This window comes from Macaca mulatta, chromosome 17, assembly GCF_049350105.2.
Source record: "Macaca mulatta isolate MMU2019108-1 chromosome 17, T2T-MMU8v2.0, whole genome shotgun sequence".
In the NCBI taxonomy this organism is placed as follows: domain Eukaryota; kingdom Metazoa; phylum Chordata; class Mammalia; order Primates; family Cercopithecidae; genus Macaca; species Macaca mulatta.
The window spans coordinates 95,891,831-95,911,245 of record NC_133422.1 but is presented as its reverse complement, the minus strand read 5'-3'; the positions used below and the strand labels follow the sequence as shown (position 1 = coordinate 95,911,245).

The 19,415-nt window shown below is 38.5% G+C and overlaps 1 protein-coding gene across 2 annotated transcripts in view; it reads left to right on the top strand.

Annotated features, from left to right (window-relative positions):
- NALCN (sodium leak channel, non-selective) overlaps positions 1-19,415 on the top strand; it is a 354,786-nt gene that overhangs the window by 171,511 nt on the left and 163,860 nt on the right. For both annotated transcript variants that reach the window (XM_028837268.2, XM_028837267.2), the window contains exons 12-13: positions 513-680; positions 8,611-8,802. In XM_028837268.2, coding sequence (XP_028693101.1) covers positions 513-680; positions 8,611-8,802 — 360 coding nt within the window. The remainder of the gene's footprint in view (positions 1-512; positions 681-8,610; positions 8,803-19,415) is intronic.

Below are 19,415 nucleotides of genomic sequence, written 5' to 3'. Positions count from 1 at the left end.
CATAGATAAATTGCTTGATATGAAATCCCAATTTCTCTTTTGCCATGTGGCCTAAAGCTTAAAGGAATAAATGATATTTTAACTTTTAAATTTTGGTTTAATTGTGGTTAGAAATATGTAAGTTGTTATTTTATAATATGCCATGTACATTAAAGAAATTTTATCTTTAAAAAATACAACATACAAAAAATTTCAGCCTTTGGTGCACGTAGAAAGTCTTTAAATAATAATGGTTTTAAAATAATACCAAATATAGATAATAAAGAAAGCCACTCACAAACATTCAAAATTGTAACATGTTTTTATAATTGCTTAAGATTGTTTTGGTCTACTGTGTTCAAGTTGGTGTATTTCAAATGCATTTTAAAAGTAAAATGTCATTCTTGACTTTATGGGGCTCCTTAGTGTATATGATACTGGCAAAAATTCATACACTGACAAATATGTGAAATAATTTAGAATAAATTACAGTGAAATTGAATTTCAATTTCAATGTTTCTTTGTGTCTCTAGGTGGCTTTTACAGTACTGTTTGATTTGGAAGCACTTCTGAAGATATGGTGTTTGGGATTTACTGGATACATTAGCTCATCTCTCCACAAATTCGAGCTACTACTCGTAATTGGAACTACTCTTCATGTATATCCAGATCTTTATCATTCACAATTCACGTACTTTCAGGTAATACAAATAATGCCTATTTGTCTTTAGAAATTTCTTTATTTCCAGAGTAAATACCTGTCACATTATTTTAACAACCACATAGAATTATATATAATATTTATATATAATAACTATTATGGTATGAACTTGAGGAGGCACAATGACATCTTAAAAATTAGAAATAGTGCGTTCATAAATTGTAACAATTGCTTTTAAAACTCCTGAAAATTCAAAGGAACAATATAGATATTTTACTTACTTTTCCTAAATTAGCAGTATATAGATACAAATATTTTTGTATATGGATAACATATATCCATATATGCGTATCAAATTTTAAACTACATAAGATGTTGGCACAAACTTTAAATAGTAGGAAACATTAACTTAATCCCAAGTGTTTATCTTCCTTGTCAATAAGCCTAAGTGTTTGCTCAACAATGATTTACAATGAAAATATTAAAGGTTTGTAAAACTTACCTTTACAGATTGTTATTAGTCATACAGTATTACTTATAAATGCCTGTTACTTACTTTGTGATGGCACTTATAATTCTTATTTAACTTATAATAATTGGATATCTTTTTAAAATGTGATATATTGAATCACATTGCTTTCTAATTATGCAATAAACAGTAATTATTAGTTACATTCTTTGTTATTATTGAATGTAGCAACGTGCTCACTGTCCTGGTAAATACTTAGTCAAAATGATAAAATATGTGTACATGCTATTCTAGTAAAAAAAATACCTTAAATATAGTCATTTTCCTGATTCAAACTTGGTCATTTATATAATTTATCATGGAAACACCAGAAAGTGCATTGATTGTTTTCTAAATAGATATTGTTAAATAGTTGGGAACTAAAGTGGCAATAGAATTTTAAAGAAGTGATGTTGAGAAACGGGACTCTAACCCCTTAGGAAAAAGAACATGCATTGCAACTTTATTGATTTTATTTATTAGTAATACCAAAGTATTATTCTCAGAACGATATTCACTTTAGCTGCCAAATCACATATAACTAGACACTTTTAGTACCTGGGGGAAAGGACATGCAAATATAATTCACAAAATGTAAAAAGCAAAACCCTCCACAAACCCAGGCGAAAAGCTGAGCCCTTGTAATCACAACAGCTAAGCATATTGAAACCACAGAGGATTTTCATGGTTCAAGCGCTCACTTCCCTCAGCGTCTGTGGATGTAAATCTCTCCTCATTTGTTGAGTTATATCCTGAAGCTTGATTATCATAAGTGACATGGCTGGGGCAAGAGATATACACATTGAAAATTCTTGATACAAAATGTGCTTTCCAAACATTCATGCAATCATAAGCTCTTGTGCACTGCTATCTAGATTCACAAAGTTATCATGGCCATTGGGTACCTACCTTAGGGCATCATTGCACATAATTATAGAGAATATGCTTTATATCAGAACAACAGGATACCTTTTTTACAAAGCTATTAAAGTAACCAAACTAAGAAAATTGGTGTTGCCTATTTCAGCAAAGGTACAGTATAAAATATATTCAGGGTCTTAATATTGCTATAGTCTCTGACATACTATTTTTCAGTAAAAAGTTAGAAAATATCAAAATTTTGTGTGCAAAATATTTATTGTAGAATTGGTAATGAGAGAAAAAATGGAAATTGTTTCAATGACAAACATTTGAGGAATAGCTTAATAAGTCATAATGCAAATTTAACCATAAAATTATAATTATGATGAGTTTTTTATAATTTAGAAATATGACTGTTTTATTTAAATGATAAACAGTATAAATTATATATATAACTACATATATATTTATTATATGTGTATGTAAAATACCTATAAAATGGAAAAAAATGACTAGAGAGAAATAAACCAACTTATAACAAATTATTAATCGTCTGTAGGTTCCTACTCTTGTTATCATGTCTTTTTTTCCTACTAGTCTGTTTTTTACAAAATATCTAAAATTAGCCTGCAAGGCTGTAACCATTTTATAGATAGATAGATGATACATAGATAGTCAAATTATAGTGAAGTTTGCAATTTCAGTGCTGTCTTTGATTTTGGATTATCCTGTAATTGGTTCTGTTTAATTTATGTTAATGATGAAGTGATTTTCATTTGTATCTCTCTACACATGGCCATGCTTATCTTTTTCTAATGTATTAATAATGAATAAAAATGATCTCAGTTAATGTGTGGCTAAAAAGTAAATCTCTTGAGAAACTTAGGTGTCGCAAGGGTTTTTGCAAATTTGCATGTGAGAATCCACTGTACCAGACAGAGCGGCTCTTTATATAAAGGCCCACATGGGTCTTCCCTATTGGTCCTCACACTTCTCATTTCAATCAACCTTTCTTTACTGTGTTGCCAACAAGTCTTTCCTTAGACAATTTCATATTTCTCACATTTAAATGAAGTAATGTTTAGTGCAAAGTGGCTTCCTTTAGAATACTAGTTATCATGTGTCTCTTGGCTGTATGCATGTCTTCTTTTGAGAAATGTCTGTTCATATCCTTTGCCCACTTTTTGATGGGGTTGTTTGTTTTTTTCTTGTAAATTTGTTTGAGTTCTTTGTAGGTTCTGGATATTAGCCCTTTGTCAGATGAGTTGATAGCAAAAATTATCTCCCATTCTGTAGGTTGCCTGTTCACTCTGATGGTAGTTTCTTTTGCTGTGCAGAAGCTCTTTAGTTTAATTAGATCCCATTTTGCTTTTGGTGTTTTAGACACGAAGTCTTTGCCCATGCCTATGTCCTGAATGGTATTACCTAGGTTTTCTTCTAGGGTGTTTATGGTATTAGGTCTAACGTTTAAGTCTCTAATCCATCTTGAATTAATTTTCGTATAAGGGGTAAGGAAAGGATCCAGTTTCAGCTTTCTACTTGTGGCTAGCGTCATCACTGGCCATCAGAGAAATGCAAATCAAAACCACAATGAGATACCATCTCACACCAGTTAGAATGGAAATCATCAAAAAGTCAGGAAACAACAGGTGCTGGAGAGGATGTGGAGAAATAGGAACACTTTTATACTGTTGGTGGGATTGTAAACTAGTTCAACCATTGTGGAAAACAGTATGGCAATTCCTCAAGGATCTAGAACTAGAAATACCATATGACCCAGCTATCCCATTACTGGGTATATACCCAAAGGAATATAAATCATGCTGCTATAAAGACACATGCACACGTATGTTTATTGAGGCACTATTCACCATAGCAAAGACTTGGAATCAACCCAAATGTCCATCAGTGACAGACTGGATTAAGAAAATGTGGCACATATACACCATGGAATACTATGCAGCCATAAAAAAAGGATGAGTTTGTGTCCTTTATAGGGACATGGATGCAGCTGGAAACCATCATTCTCAGCAAACTATCACAAGAACAGAAAACCAAACACCGCATGTTCTCACTCGTAGGTGGGAATTGAACAATGAGATCACTTGGACTCGGGAAGGGGAACATCACACACCGGGGCCTATTATGGGGAGCGGGAAGGGGGGAGGGATGGCACTGGGAGTTATACCTGATGTAAATAATGAGTTGATGGGTGCTGATGAGTTTATGGGTGCAGCACACCAACATGGCACAGGTATACATATGTAACAAACCTGCACGTTGTGCACATGTACCCTAGAACTTAAAGTATAAAAAATATATATATTAGTTATCTGTTAGACTAATTACTGATGTATCTGTTAGACTAATTACTGATGTTATTATTAATGTATTTATTCAAGTGATATTTACTGAGCTTCTACTATGTGTTGGCCACTGTTTTAGATACTGAAGATGGAGCAGTGGGCAAAGCAGAGAGGGTTCCCACTTTATGAAGCTTAAATTCTAAAGGCAAGCAGTTAACAAAGAAGTACACAAAGGAATGTGAAGTACAAGTACTGGAAATGTCTTAAGGAAGAAGTGTACAGGGTAAAAAGAATAGAAATTGTGTAGTGGGGGGCTATTTTAGATTAGTTGTTCATAGAAGCCCTCTCTGAAGAGGTGAGGTTTGAGCAGACTGAATGAAGTGAAGGAGCAAACTGTAAGGAGGTCTGAGGCGAAGCATTCCAGATGGAGAGAATCACATTGAGCATGTCCTTAGGTGGGTGCATGATTGATGTGGTTCAAGGAATAGCACAAAGGCCAGTGTGGTTGGGCTGCAACCAATGCAGGGCAGCATGGCCTATGGGAAGTAATAAGGTCTTACAAAATGCTGTGGTTCTTCCATACCTGTATCATCATGATGATGCTGACTGGTGCTTCTTGTGAATTTTCTGTGTGTCAGGCACCTTCTTGAGTGCATTGTCTCATTTGTTTCTCATAACAATCCCTGGGATAAAGACTGTATGTGTAAATTGAGGTCTGAAGACATCTGTTGACTTGCCCAAGACCACATACCCAGCAAATGATGGAGCTAAAACTTCTTCCCAAGAACTTGAATTTCAGAGTTCATATTCTTAACTATGCAATTTCTACAGCATCTCACTACAAATCAACAGAGTGACCTTTAAGAGAAAGACTCAGAAATGTGACCAGGAAAATGTGTTTTGGAGACAACCACAAAATGTTCTGAACTGCTTATCTTTGAGAGTATGGTTTACTTTGTGTTGTATCTCTAGGAACACAAAATCAAAAAGCTTCATAGGGTAGATAGAGTGAAAAACCTACTGATCGCTGAATAAATGAAAAGGCACAATTAGACTCACTGACAGGGATTTTTCCTTTCTAGGAATGCAGGTTTAATTTAACCCTTTGAAAATGCTGATCAAATCACCAATGTGGAAGTTGTATTAAATAGTTCCATTTTTTTCAAGCTAATGAAATATTAATTCATTAATATTGCACAGATGTGCCCAGGCTGTTTTTATTATAATTTGAGATGGGCTTCAAAATTAGATAATCTTGCAGTTATGATTTTAATACAACTCAGGAAAACTACTGAAATTTGAGCTCTAAGCTGGTAATTGATCCTGTAAACTTGTCTGGATTCAGCCGTTTATGGTTAGGTACCAAATTATTTATGTCTGAGAATAGACAAATCTGATAAAAATGTGAAATCTTTCCAGATTATTATTCTGGATATTAATATGAATGTTAATACTTTAATAGTTCTTATGATAAAGCTGTTTGCCTGTTCTTTGTAAATAATACGAGAGTAATATGCTCTGATTTGGGAATGTGTGTTAAGAATTATAGCAGGAAAAACTGGTAGCTTCACCATGTAGTATGATGCTTAGTTTGAACAACATAATTTCTTATATATGTTTTAAAATTTCAAATTAGCATGAAGGAAATGTGCATTTCACAACTTTAGTCATTTTTTTTCATTGGTTTACTTACATGCTGTAAACCATATCGTTTGCATTCTGCAGACAATAGGAATAAGACTGACCATTGATATTTCCTGTTAAATCAAAGTAAACGCAGTAAACGTGGTTTCAAGTATGGCAAAATTCAGAGGCTAATACGGTGTCAGGGGGCTCGGTGTGTGTCTTCACCTACCTTTCTTCTGTTGGTGTGTCGGTGTCATTCTTAACCTGGCTTTCTCCATGTGGAGGCAAAGATGGCTCCTAGGAGCACATAGTTGGTGTGACTCTTACAGCAGTGCCCACTGGGGATTAAAAAAAAAAAAAAGAATATTTCTCGTGATCCGCCCACCTCGGCCTCCCAAAGTGCTGGGATTACAGGTGTGAGCCACTACACCTGGCCAAATCTGATTTTTAAAAATGCATTTTCTGTTTCTTATTGTATTCCAAATACACTATTCATATTTCACATACAACTCAATCTCTTATTGACATCAAATAATCTTGGATGATCATTATATAAACTACATTTCATTTATGCCAGGAATGCAATTTTCCTATGTTAATATCTCTGAATTTGGGAGCTGTTATAATCAGTGATGTGTTATACTTTAATTGGCAGCATTTTTTTATTTCTTAGAGCTACATACAAAATTGATGACATCTTAGACTTAATGAGAAGTTGTATTTTTCACACTAGATACTTCAACTTTTAATTATGCACTAATTTATACATACTAATCATATAAATGTGTCCTTAAAAGCTGTGTCTTTGTGTTATACTCACTTTGTAATAGTAGCCATTGAATCCTATTTGTCCAATACAAAGTTTGGCATATAGTAATCAATAAATGTTTGTTAAACAAATGAGTGAATAAATTTGTCAATTACTTATTTTTTTGCAAATGTATGTATATAAAACATCTAAATATATCTATATATTTAGGTGTGTGTGTGTGTGTGTATGTGTATATATACACAGTCATGCATCACTTAACAGCAGAGATACATTCTGAGAAATGCATTGTTAGGCAATTTTGTTGTTGTGTGATCATAGAGTTTACTTACACAAACCTAGATGTGTAGCCTACTATACAAACATATACAAACTATACAAACATACAAACCTATATGTATAGCTATATGGTATGGCCTATTGCTCTCAGGCTACAAACCTGTACAGTGTATGACTACATCGAATACTGTAGGCAATTTTCACGCAATGGTAAGTATTTGTGTATCTAAACATAGCTAAATATAGAAAAGGTACAGTCTTATAGGACCACCATCCTATACATGGCCCATACTTGACTCAAAAGTTATGCGACACATGACTAAAATATATGTAAATATATACAGACACACACATATATATGTGTGCATATATATATAGAGAGAGAATAGTTAAGTACATATAACGAAGATCCAAAAATACAAAACGTACATAAGACAGAAGTTTATTTCTCTGCAGCAGTTGGTGAGTTTGCGGGGAAAGCAGGTGGCTGTGCCCCTCATGGTCACCCAGCCTGTTGGGTTGGACAGGACCCGTCGTATTCCATGCAAGCCTTCTATTTCTGGTCCAAAGGGGCTACGCTATTTGTTTCCATTTCCAGGCAAGAGGAAGGTATTTTTTAAAGGATTCAGAGAAAGTTTAACTTAATGCACCAAAACTTGTACAAATCTTTTCATCTCATATTCCATAGGTCTGAACCCAGTCCACTGGAGACAGCTAGCTGCGAGGGAGACTGGAACATGTGGACTATAGCCCCAGGCAGTCACTTGCTAGTTTAAAATTCGGACAGTTCTGTTTTTTAAGGAGGAAAGAGAAAATGGATATGGGGTGATAATCTCAGTAAGAAGTAAAGGTTCTTGACAGAAGTTTGCTTCTTTTTCCATTTCCTTATGATTTTCTCATAATACCTAGGAAAATATTTTATGAGACAATGAATATAACTAATACAGGTTGAGTATCTGTATCCCAAATGCTTGGGACCAGAAGTGTTTTGGCTTTCGATGTTTGTCAGATTTTGGAATACTTGTATGTATGTGCATAATGAGATATCCTGGGAATAAGACCCAGGTCTAAACACAAACATTGTTTATGTTTTATAAATACCTCAATTACATTCCCTGAAGGTAGTTGTATACAATATTCTTAATAGTGTTTTACACATGAAACAAAGTTTGTATACATTGAACCATCATAAAGCAGAGGTGTCAGGTGTAGAATTTTTCACTTATGGCCTCATATCAGCACTCGAAAAGTTTCAAATTTTTGAGCATTTTATGTTTTAAATTAGGAATGTTCAACCTGGGTTTCCTTGCGTACTTGAACATTAGAAAAATATTAATTTTATTTCAACAATATGTACTAGTGAATATCATTTTGTATAATCATATAATATGTTAAAACAGTTCATCCATTCATTTGGGATTTATTGAGTTCTTGTTATGTGGCAGGCATTGAGCTAAACCAGTGGTTATTCTATTGTTATTTTTAGTCACTAGATGTTCAAATGGAGAGGTACGATTTTCATAAAGCACTATAAAATAATCTTTCAGTATGAACATATTTAAGATTCAGTGTAAATAAATGGTCATAATGTATCAATAAATGTCTCTCTCTCCCTTGATAGGTTCTCCGAGTAGTTCGGCTGATTAAGATTTCACCTGCATTGGAAGACTTCGTGTACAAGATATTCGGTCCTGGAAAAAAGCTTGGGAGTTTGGTTGTATTTACTGCCAGCCTCTTGATTGTTATGTCAGCAATAAGTTTGCAGATGTTCTGTTTTGTCGAAGAACTGGACAGATTTACTACGTTTCCAAGGGTAAGAATTTTAAAAACGCAGTACGTTAAATTCATTGTTCTTATTTTAGTAATAATGATTAACATCAAAGTAATTTCACTTTAGCAGTGGTTCAGAAGTATTGTCCTATTTTTGATAACTTGGGATAATTAGATTTTAATATTTAAAATGGTCTCTTCTGCAGCGTGTAGGTGTTTGAGACCATTTTCAGCATTGTCAGATTATATATCAATTCTAAAATTCTGGAAATAATCTAATAGAGTTAGGTGCTGAAACCTGAATGCTAGAGTTCTTAGCACCTATAAATTAAAATACAGCAGAATTTTAAAATAAATCTTACATTTTTGTTCAGAAGAGTTGACATATTTTTAATGTTTTATGGTTTACATATTATGTTAGAATCTAAAAGGAAGCTTTTGGTTTTCAATAAAATAAAATTCATAGGCTCTTCAGAATTTAAATGTCTCTCAGCTTTCTCATTAGAATTCACTTAGGCTAAAAAGGAGGTTAGAAATTAATGGATCCATTAACAAAACTCATGTAGGAGATACAGAAGGACCTTGAAATTTAACTCCATGTGGACTTAGAAACGTAAAAAAATACAATGACCAGACAAAGAATGTATATATTTTTACCCTAAGTTGAAATAGTAAGGCCTATTATATGGTGTATTAGTCCATTCTTAGACCACTGATAAAGACATGCTCGACTAAACTGCGTAATTTATAAAGAAAAAGAGGTTTAATGGACTCACAGTTCCACATGGCTGGGGAGGCCTCACAATCATGGTGGAAGGTGAAAGGCACATCTTACATGGTGGCAGGCAAGAGGGAATAAGAGCCAAGCTAAAGGGGAAACCTCTCACAAAACCATCAGATCTCGTGAGATTTATTCACTACCACGAGATCAGGATGGGGGAAACTTCCCCATGATTCAATTATCTCACACCTGGTCCCTCCCACAACACCTGGGAATTATGGGAGCCACAATTCAAGATGATATTTGGGTGGGGACACAGTCAAACCATATCATATGGAAGAATAATATTAGGGTAAAAACAGCATATATTTTTAAAAGTTGAGCTTTGACAGCAAAAGGGTCTGTACTTTTAATGGACAGTTTAGCTTTATTTTAGGGATTTTTTTTTAATCTTGTGCTAAATTTATTATTTAAGCTACCAGTGTTGGAATTCATCCTTTTATAATGCAGATTCTTCATGCATGTGCCGCCAAGGATTTGTCAAGTGCCTTTAAAGAGTCTGGTCATTTAGGTGATCTTGGGGATATAAGTCCTCAAGAAATTCTCAGTTGAGGGGAGGAAGCAGTAGGTAAGCACAGGGCACCACAGGCCTTGATGAAGGCAGACACCGGATGCTCTGGGGACCCAGAGGCAAGGCCGATTCCCAGGCATGGGAAAGTCCAGAAAGGCTTGTGGGAACAGGTGGCTCCAACGGCTGCATGTAACCAAAGGAAGTACAAGGGCACAGATTCCCGTCACAGTGACAGCATGTACTAAATGTCTGTGTTGAGCAAATCCTTGTTCCAGAACTTAGAGAGCAAGAACCATCAATGGTAAGAGGAGGACAGAAGGCCAAGGAACTCTGAAGTCGGTTGAAAGTGTGGTCGTATTTGTCATGCCAAACTCCTATCAGCTCTAATAGGGAAGGCACCAGGTTCAAGAGGCTGAAGAAGAGACCCAGAGCCGGGAGAAAAGACATGGGGTTTTATTGAGGGTTTGCATACAGGGCGGGAGTCCAATGGCTGCCAGCTGTTCAGGAGAACCGGACCTGCTTGCAAAATGCATGCAATTTACATAGCATTTTTACTTAGCACACTCTTCCAGCAACCTCCACGTGGAAATCTTAATTCACCCCAGACTCGGGGCCTCAATTCCCTGTACAGCCAGTGTTCCACGGGAGGAATGGGGGCTCAGATGTTCCTCATAGAAAAGGAACCAATCTCTGGGTTGGCCACTCCTAGATTCTCTAGCTCCGAACACACATTCAGGTGTGTCTGGCAAGAAGGGTCATTCTCAGGGTATGCTTGCATTATTGCTTTCAGGTGCACTTACATACAATGTTTAAATGCTGATGAGAGAGGGCGAGTAGATAGTGAGGTTGGAGATGAGTCAGATAAGGAGGATGATGGCAAAGGTTCCTGCAGAGGTGGGAGAAGGCAGTACCCACAGCATGAGGATAAAGATCAGCTTTAGACAGGTATTGAGCTGACAGGTGTCGAGGTGATCCTCAGGACAGCAAGCCAAGCTAAAAGTTACAATCAAGCCTTCGTTCCCTCACTGCAACAGTACAAGCAGGAGGCAAAGGTAGGCACCACTCTCCAGCTTTCCAGCGTCCGGAGGTGTTGGTTAAGGGTCAGGTGGGTCAGCAGGCATGGGAAAGGGAGGGCTCTTTTCCTTGCTAAGCAGTCCTGAACAAAAAGTTCCAGCCATTCCTGCACCCAGGGAGGGGAAGCATAAGGAAGGGATAGGAGTAGAAAGGAACGGAGCTAGCATGGAGGAATGTGCCTCAGCTGGGCTCTGATCAGGAGGCCTCTGCATGGAGGCACCTGGTCTGGGACTGCAGCTATGGCCATGAGCCCAGCTGGCCTGGCAGGGCAGAGCTGACTCATAAATTGCAAGTCCCTCCAGAAATGGCAGTGCCCTGGTCGTGCACCATGTCTAGGGTGGGTATGGCCGTGGTCCCCTGGGAGGTCTCCTAGGCAAGGCCTTGCCATTGCCTGTAATCAGGTCTGAATGGATCACACATAGGATTTTGGCCAAGAGCAGGACTCCTGGAGAGGAGGCTGGAGGGAGGCAAGCCAGGATGATAACCACATCATTAGGCCCACCTTCTCTGGGTCTGCCCCTTCACTGGGTAAATAAAAGGAGCAGCTGGCCATCTTTTCCATGGGAACATGGGATGGTTATTGTAAGAGTTAAGGAGGTAAGAAAAACGAAAAGCAGCTCAACAGTCAAAGACGGGTTTATTTTGGAGAATAAACTTGAGAGGGGCTTCTGGCCAATTGTGCTCAGAAGCGTTCTGTCTTACAGACTAAGGGTATTTAAGGGTGTAGGAAGTGGGGAGCTTATTGCAGGTTCAGAATGTTTTAATGTGAGGGAAAGTTTATTGTGGGTTTGGGATGTCTGGTTGGAGGGGAGGCTATCTCGGGATTGTTATGTTTCTGGTTGGAGGGGGTTTATTTTAGGATTGGAATGTTTCAGGTGATGCTGACATTAGGCATTAGGCTGATGTTTGGGGGCTTGATTTGGGTGGTTTTTTAATCAAGGGGAACTTAAAATGGTGGTGTTTCTCCAAGATGACGATCTCCTGCTCTCTCAATCCAGTCCCTACAGTTATAAAAAGGAAGAGGGGTGGAATGTTCTTTCTGGCTACTTCCTGCTGAGCGGGGGTCAGAGGTGGTTTGGTTTTGGGTTGATTGTAGGAGTAATACCATCTGTAGATGCTTTTGGGTAATTGTGAGATGGCCATGATCCTGTCAGTTAAAAAAAAAAAAAAAAAAAAAATCTTTGAAAAGGTGAATTAAGCCGGATAAGCACATTAGTCCTAGGCATATGATTAGGAGAGGGCCCAAGAATGGGATGGTCCATGTTAAGATTTTGTTTCTAAACCAAGAATGTATGTGGTTGTTTTGGTATTCCTTTCGCTTTTTAGCCCTTTAAGTTTTTCAGCAGTATCTATTACTAGGCCCGATTGGGTGAGATAGAAGCAACATTCCTCACCCAATGAGAGGCAGAGGCCCCCTTTTTCAGCCGTTACAAGATCTAATCCCTGTCTTTGGAGGACTGACTACTGCAGCCGAGGAGTCTAGTTGATCTTGGACTCTTACAAGGCTTTGGGTTATATCTTCTAATAAATCCTAAAGTATGTTAAGGAGTTGGCCCATCTGTCTGCTCCCAATCCAAGCCCAGAGGTTATACATAAGGTGGCCATTAAAGGAATGACTTGGATGTTCCTCCTTTTTCTAACATACTGGATGAATGGAACAGGTAAAGATTGATTAGGAAGAACTAGTCCAATGGAGGGAGAAAGATAAACTAGGGTACAGGTTCTGGTCCAGTTCGTGAGGAGCCAAAGATATGTGTTGGTACCACACAAAAAGAACAAACCTTTGTCATAAATACAGGCAGAGTTAGGGAAAGAAAATAAGCAAATTAAAGATGGGATGTTTTTTCTGTCCTGCGATTTTTCACTCCAGGTGGACAAGGAGGAGGCCAGGGAGACACCCACTATAGTAGAGATACAGGAAGAGTTATTTTGTACACATTTAATGCAATCAGATGTTGCACCATTGATATTGAGCCACGGAAAAAGTTGGGCACTAAAGGGCAGACAGGTTAGGCAGGGGGCATTGGTTGAGGGAGAGGCTGTAAACGAGCTGGTTGCAGAAATGCTCTGTTTCAGTTGATACTTGGTAGTCAATGTGGTTACTTTGATGGTCAGAGGGGTGTTTAACAATGATAGTGTGGTTGCATTGGTTAGATGTTAAGGACCCTACAGGGAAATTTCCCTCCAAGGCTGAAAAGCAAAGTGAGGCTTGTTGTAAAAGGGGGGTGTGTTTAGTTATGGGCCCTTCCATGGGAGGGTCTTGGGGCTTAAGGCGTTGTAGAGAGTTGTAATAGGTTTGAAATACTTTGTTGGCCTGATTGGCCCTGGAAGTGAGATAATCTCAGAACAGGGTGTCCTCTCTTTCAAAAAATGAAGCTCCTTTTTGGAGTTTATAAGAAAGGGTTGTATTTCTTATTAAAAGGGGTGTAGGGAGGGCTGTGTACGCTGAGGAAGACAGTGATAAGCATATCCAGCACTCGGGAGGAAAGGAAGAGTTAGCTTGCAGCAAGAGGGATTGTGTAACGTTTACAGAGCATTCTAGTTTGAGAGCAGTGAGGAGTGGTTTTATTGGTGAGGTTGATAGGATGAGGGAATTTATATTGAAAGAAACAAGCAAAAAGAGAAGAAAGTTATTTGGGTAGGAGTAAAGTCCTGGAAAGTTCCTTGAAGCCATAAGTGCCATAGAACAGTCAGAAACTGGTTAGGATGTATAATGGGAGCTTCATAAGGGTACCACCGAAGGTCTGTAACAAGGTTGGTTAGGAAGCAATGAACGTTTGGGAGAGAAAGAGACATAAGCGGCTTATGTGGATTTCTCTTCCTTTTCCTCCAGGATTCAGGTGAGGTGAAGGGAAGTGGGTCCTGTGGAGACACAAGAGAAACCTGAAGGGGTTTTAGATGTGGTTGTTGGGGTAGGTGGTGAAGGGAAGTCTGTTTTCTTGAGAGAAGTATAATGAAACCAGTTGGGGAGTCCCTGGAGTTTTGCTGCCGTGGGTGTATTAAGGATGATCTGGCAAGGTCCCTTCCATTTAGGTGTGAGGAGGGAATGGAGGGTAGGACTGGGATCTTTTGCCAGAACCCAGTCTCCTGGCTGTAGGAAGGGAATGGAGGAGTTGGCAACAGGTTGTGGCAGGTATTCATCAGCATATTCCCAAATAAAATGGCAGATGGTATGTACAAGAGGGGAAACGAAAGGAGTTAGTAGAGATGGGACTTGACCCTGAGGTGGAGCAGAAGGGGCGAGTGGTCTCCCATACGTGAGTTCAAAGGGGATGAGCATTAAAGATTTACGTGAGAGCACCTGAATTTTTAGAAGGGCTAAAGGCAAAAGTGTAACCCAGTCTTTACATGTCTAGAGTGAGTACCTGGTGAGGGTGATTTTTTAGAATGCCATTCATTTTTTCAACCTTTCCTGAAGATTGAGGTCGATAGGGAATGTGTAACTTCCAGGTAATTTGTAGGGCTTGTGCAAGTGTTTAATTAATGTGAGAAATGAATTCAGGGCTGTTATGAGATTGAAAAGAAAGAGGCACCCCAGACCTAGGGATGATTTCTGTTATTAATTTGGAGGTGACATTTAGAAGTTCGTTTGATGGTTGTGGGAAAAGCCTCAACCCATCCCAAAAAGGTATCAACCAGAACTAAAAGAAATCAAACCCTTTTTACTGGGGGGTATATGGGTAAAATCAATTTGCCAATCCTGTACCGGAAGGTGTCCCCTGGCTTGATGGGTTGGGAAAGAAGAGTGTCTAGCGTTGGAATGGGGTGAAGCTTTCTGGCAAATAGAGCATTGATGGCAAATGGCTTTTAACTGTTCCTTTTTATCTGGGGTTATGTGTATATGGGATCTTAAGAAATGTTGTAGAGGGGAATGGCTAGCGTGGAAGAGGTTGTGAATGTCCCGTAGAAGAGTTGTTTTTTTCAGGGTCAGGTAGGACTAATTTGTTTTATGTGAACCAGTTTTGTGAAACAAAAAAAAAACTAATTTGTTTTTATGTGCCCCTGCCATGATTAGTTGTTGTGTTTGCTGTTTTGGATAAAGGGAGGGGATATGTTGTATGAGGGACAATAAGCATCGGGGAATTGGGTGATTGGTTGAGGCATGTTTTGCCCAATAGTCAGCCTCATAGTTTCCTAAAGAAATGTGGCTTTTGTCTGATTGATGTCCTTTGCAATGAATAACTGCAACCTTTTCTGGAAGTAGAGATGCCTTTAATAGATGATGGATGAGTTTTCCATTAATGATAGACTTAGCTGTGATATAGCCCCACTCTCTCCAAATTTGGGCATTGGAATGGATGACGTTATAAGCGTATTTAGAATTGGTGTACATATTAACTTGTATGTTTTTTGCCAGGGTTAGTGCTCTTATTAGGGCAACTAATTCTGCTTGTTGGGCAGATGTGCCCAAAGGCAAGGGGGCAGCCTCTATGACTCCTCTAGATGGGAGAGAGTGGGTATCATAATGATATCCCTCAATAATGGCATATCATGCTTGGAGAGGAGGGTTTTTTGATGCACTGCCATTTATAAACCAATCTGGGGCTCCCTTTATGTGAGCAAAAGTAAGATGGTGAAACATGGTTAAGAACTTTCAATTAGATCAGAGCATGAGTGTTAGTCAGGGTCTAAAATTGGTATTGAAGGTAAAAGAGTGGCAGGATTAGGCAGGGAGCATCTATGAAGAGAGAGAGCGGGTTGAAGGAGGGTTAAATGTAGGGCTTGCATATGAGAGGATGAGATGGGGGTGAGTGCCTTATGGCTGACCATATCTTGTAGACTGTGAGAAGAAAATACCTGAAGGGGTTTGTAGAACATGAGTTTTTGTGTCTCAGGGATAATTAGAGAGGCTGTGGCCAAAATTTTTCAGAAAAGGGACCAGCTTTTATAAATGAGGTCTGGTGTTTTGGAAAAATATACCATTGGTTGGAAGGAGTCTCCCACAGGTTGGGCTAATAGTCCAAGGGCCTCATTATGAGAACTGTGTAAACAAAGAGGAAAAGGTCTTAGGAGGTTTGGAATGTCTAAACTGTGGGCCTGTAATAAGGCACAGTTTTAGATGAGAAAAAGCATGATAAAGGTTTGGAGTGGAAGTGAGTGGTTGGTCAAGATTTCCTTTTGTGTGTTCATAAAGGAGTTTAGCAATAATGGCAAAATTTGCTTCCCATAATTGAAAATATTACACTAATCCAAGGAAGGAAGGTAAGTCCCTTTTTGTTTTAGGAAATGGGATTTGTTGAACACCTTGCTTTCGTGCCAGCAGCATTTCTCGGAGTTATTTGGAGTTATGATCAGTCCTAGGTATGAAACTTTTGGAGATGTTAATTGGGCCTTCCTTTTGGACACCCGCTACCCGCATTCAGCCAAAACATTTAAAATATTGGTGATGTGTTGAATACAATGGTCAAGAAAGGGGCTGCAAAGGTGTAAATTGTCCACATACTGCAGCAAAATCCTGGGTTGTAGAGATAGTTGGGAGGTGTCTAATTGAAGTGACTGAAATAGTGAGGGCTGTCTCTAAACCCCTGGCGGAGGACAGTCCAGATGAGTTGTTGGGAGTAGCCTGTGTCAGGGTTGGTCCAAGTGAAAGCATAAAGGTTTTGAGAGGAGGGATGTAGAGGAATAGTAAAAAAGGTGTATTTGGCCAGGCACAGTGGCTCACGCCTGTAATCCCAGCACTTTAAGAGGCTGAGGTGGGTGGATCATGAGGTCAGGAGATCGAGACCATCCTGGCCAACATGGTGGAGCCCTGTCTCTACTAAAAACACAAAAAATAGCTGGGTGTGGTGGCATGTGCCTGTAATCCCAGCTACTCAGTAGGCTGAGACAGGAGAATCACTTGAACCAGGGAGTCAGAGGTTGCGGTAGATTTTGCTACTAAATGTACTATAATTTAAAAAAAAAAAAAAAAAAGGACCTTCAAGTATTCTCAGAAATTTTTAAATTTTGGAGTTGTGAATAAGGGCTGTGGGCCTCTGTTTAAAAAAAAAATGCATTTAAGAGTCTGTACTTCTGTCCCTACAAGTCCGATTGTGCATCAATGCCCCGTTGCTTTTTAGCTATGTGATACTGGGCAAATCATTCTTTACACTTTTATTTTTCACATCCAAGATGTAAGCAGAAATGTGCTTTATTTCCTTCTGCATTTTGTGTATTAAATAATATACAAAGATGACACATCTGGGCTTAGAAAGTATTCCTTAAAAGACTAGATTATACCCTATGTAATATATTTGAAATTGATAATATTATCTGTATAAATGACAAGGCTGCTTTTTAGATCTGTTCCTGACTTAGCCCCTCGATATTTGCTCTATTTTCCAGCTATAATAGTAATCAAGTAGTATTACATTTTCAGATCTCCAATTACTCAATTGCACCATTTTGCCTGGTTATTTTGACCATCTTAATGAAAGCAGCTCAGCAGCTCCCAGGCCCCCCAATCAGTTATTCCGAAGCTGACAACGGTGACAGCCTGCATGTGTGAAGTGACTAGAAGGAGTATATTTTTCCTTTCACATAAAAGTTATTAAAGGTGAAATCCATGAAGAATAATAAAATTTTACAAGGAAATGTTAAAAAATATTACAATTATAAAAGGGGTCACTATCATCCCTAATCAAATAAAGCACCACCAATTGGTAGTACTTGCCTGATAGAAAATCACTCAGGAAAGATGATTAAAAACACATTTTCCTCAAGGCTAGATTTGTCTTCAGAGACTCATCCCTGGGTGTCTTTCCCTCCCTTCTCTGGACATTATCCAGTGGTTGAGTGCTTAAGATAGGTTGGTTAATTACAGTATTAGCCTAAGGCACAGGACATGACCAGAACAAATTTTCTGCAAGAAAAATCACATGATGTATCACAAAGTGAAATAGAGACTTTAAAAATCAGCAATTGTCTATGTTATCTTGACTTGGAGGCTGCCTACCAGCAACATTTACAGGGCTGCAGAATGGTGTGGGAAAATAAAGTGTGGAAGCACTTGGGAGGCTTGGGGAGGGCACTCACCCTGAATCTGCTTCAGCACTATTTACCAGGTGGGTAGTCTTGGGTGACACTTAATTTGTCTGAGCTTCATTCATTTTTTAAATGGTAATAATGTCTATCAGGCATGATAACTAAGAGCCCTACTTACAGATGGTAAGACTGAAGCTCAGAGAGCTTGCATAACCCACACAAAGCTACACAGCTGGACAGCTGGATTTGAAGTTGTCTATTGCTCCTACCAACTATTAGCCATTAGGTCACTTGTAGCCAAGCAAACACACTAGAAAGTGTTCAGTTAGGAAATATTTATTGAGTGCCAAGAATATAAATATTTTGTCAATCTGTACCTGGAAGGAAAGGCCTCTGGAATAGTTCATCACAAACTTCCCAGAGGACTTCAGGAAATCAAGAAAGGTATAGAGGTGTTAACATTTTGGGGAATAACCTGTGAGTGTTAGGAATGATCATATCAGGATCCAAAACCAGCACCTGATATTCTCTGTGCCACGGCAGAAATACCATTTGTCTAAGAAGATCCCACACATGAGACAGGTGAAAGGGTGTTTCAAGTGACAGCTTGTGAAGAGGTGTTTGAATGGAGAATAAGTAACAAAGCTGAACCAACACGAACATCTGTCATCCTTACATACTGGGTGAGGCTCAGCATGCCAGATTCCTTTTCCCAGTATTGTTCATTCCTCCAGGATCCTCATTACCCCCGATCATTCCCCTTACCCTATCCAATGAGAAATGTCTGCATAATTCTATTGCAAACACTTTGGCTGCAAGTAACAGAAAACTTGATTCCAGCTGACTTTAAGGAAATTTATTCCATAAAATTGAAGCGATTAGGTAGCTTTCAGGAAGTAGGACTGGATCTTTCGTTGAAATTCTCTTTATTGTTGTTGGAATTGTCAGTGTTCCCCCAAAAATGTATGTTGAAATCACAACTCCCAGAACCTCAAAATATAACTTTGAGATAGAGGTAATCAAGTTAAAACAAAGTAATCAGGGTGGACCCTAATCCAATATGACTGATGCTTTTATGAAAAGGGAAAGGACAGAGACAAACATGCATAAGAGGAAGATGATGTAAAGACACACAGTGTATTAGCCTGTTCTCACATTGCTATGAAGAAATACCTGAGACTGGGTAATTACAAAGAAGAGAGGTTTAATTGCCCACGGTTCTGCAGGTTGTATAGGAAGCATGGCAGCATCTGCTTGGTTCCTGGGGAAGACACAGGAAACTTACAGTCATGGAAGAAGGCAAAGGGGAAGTAGGCAAGTCTTATAT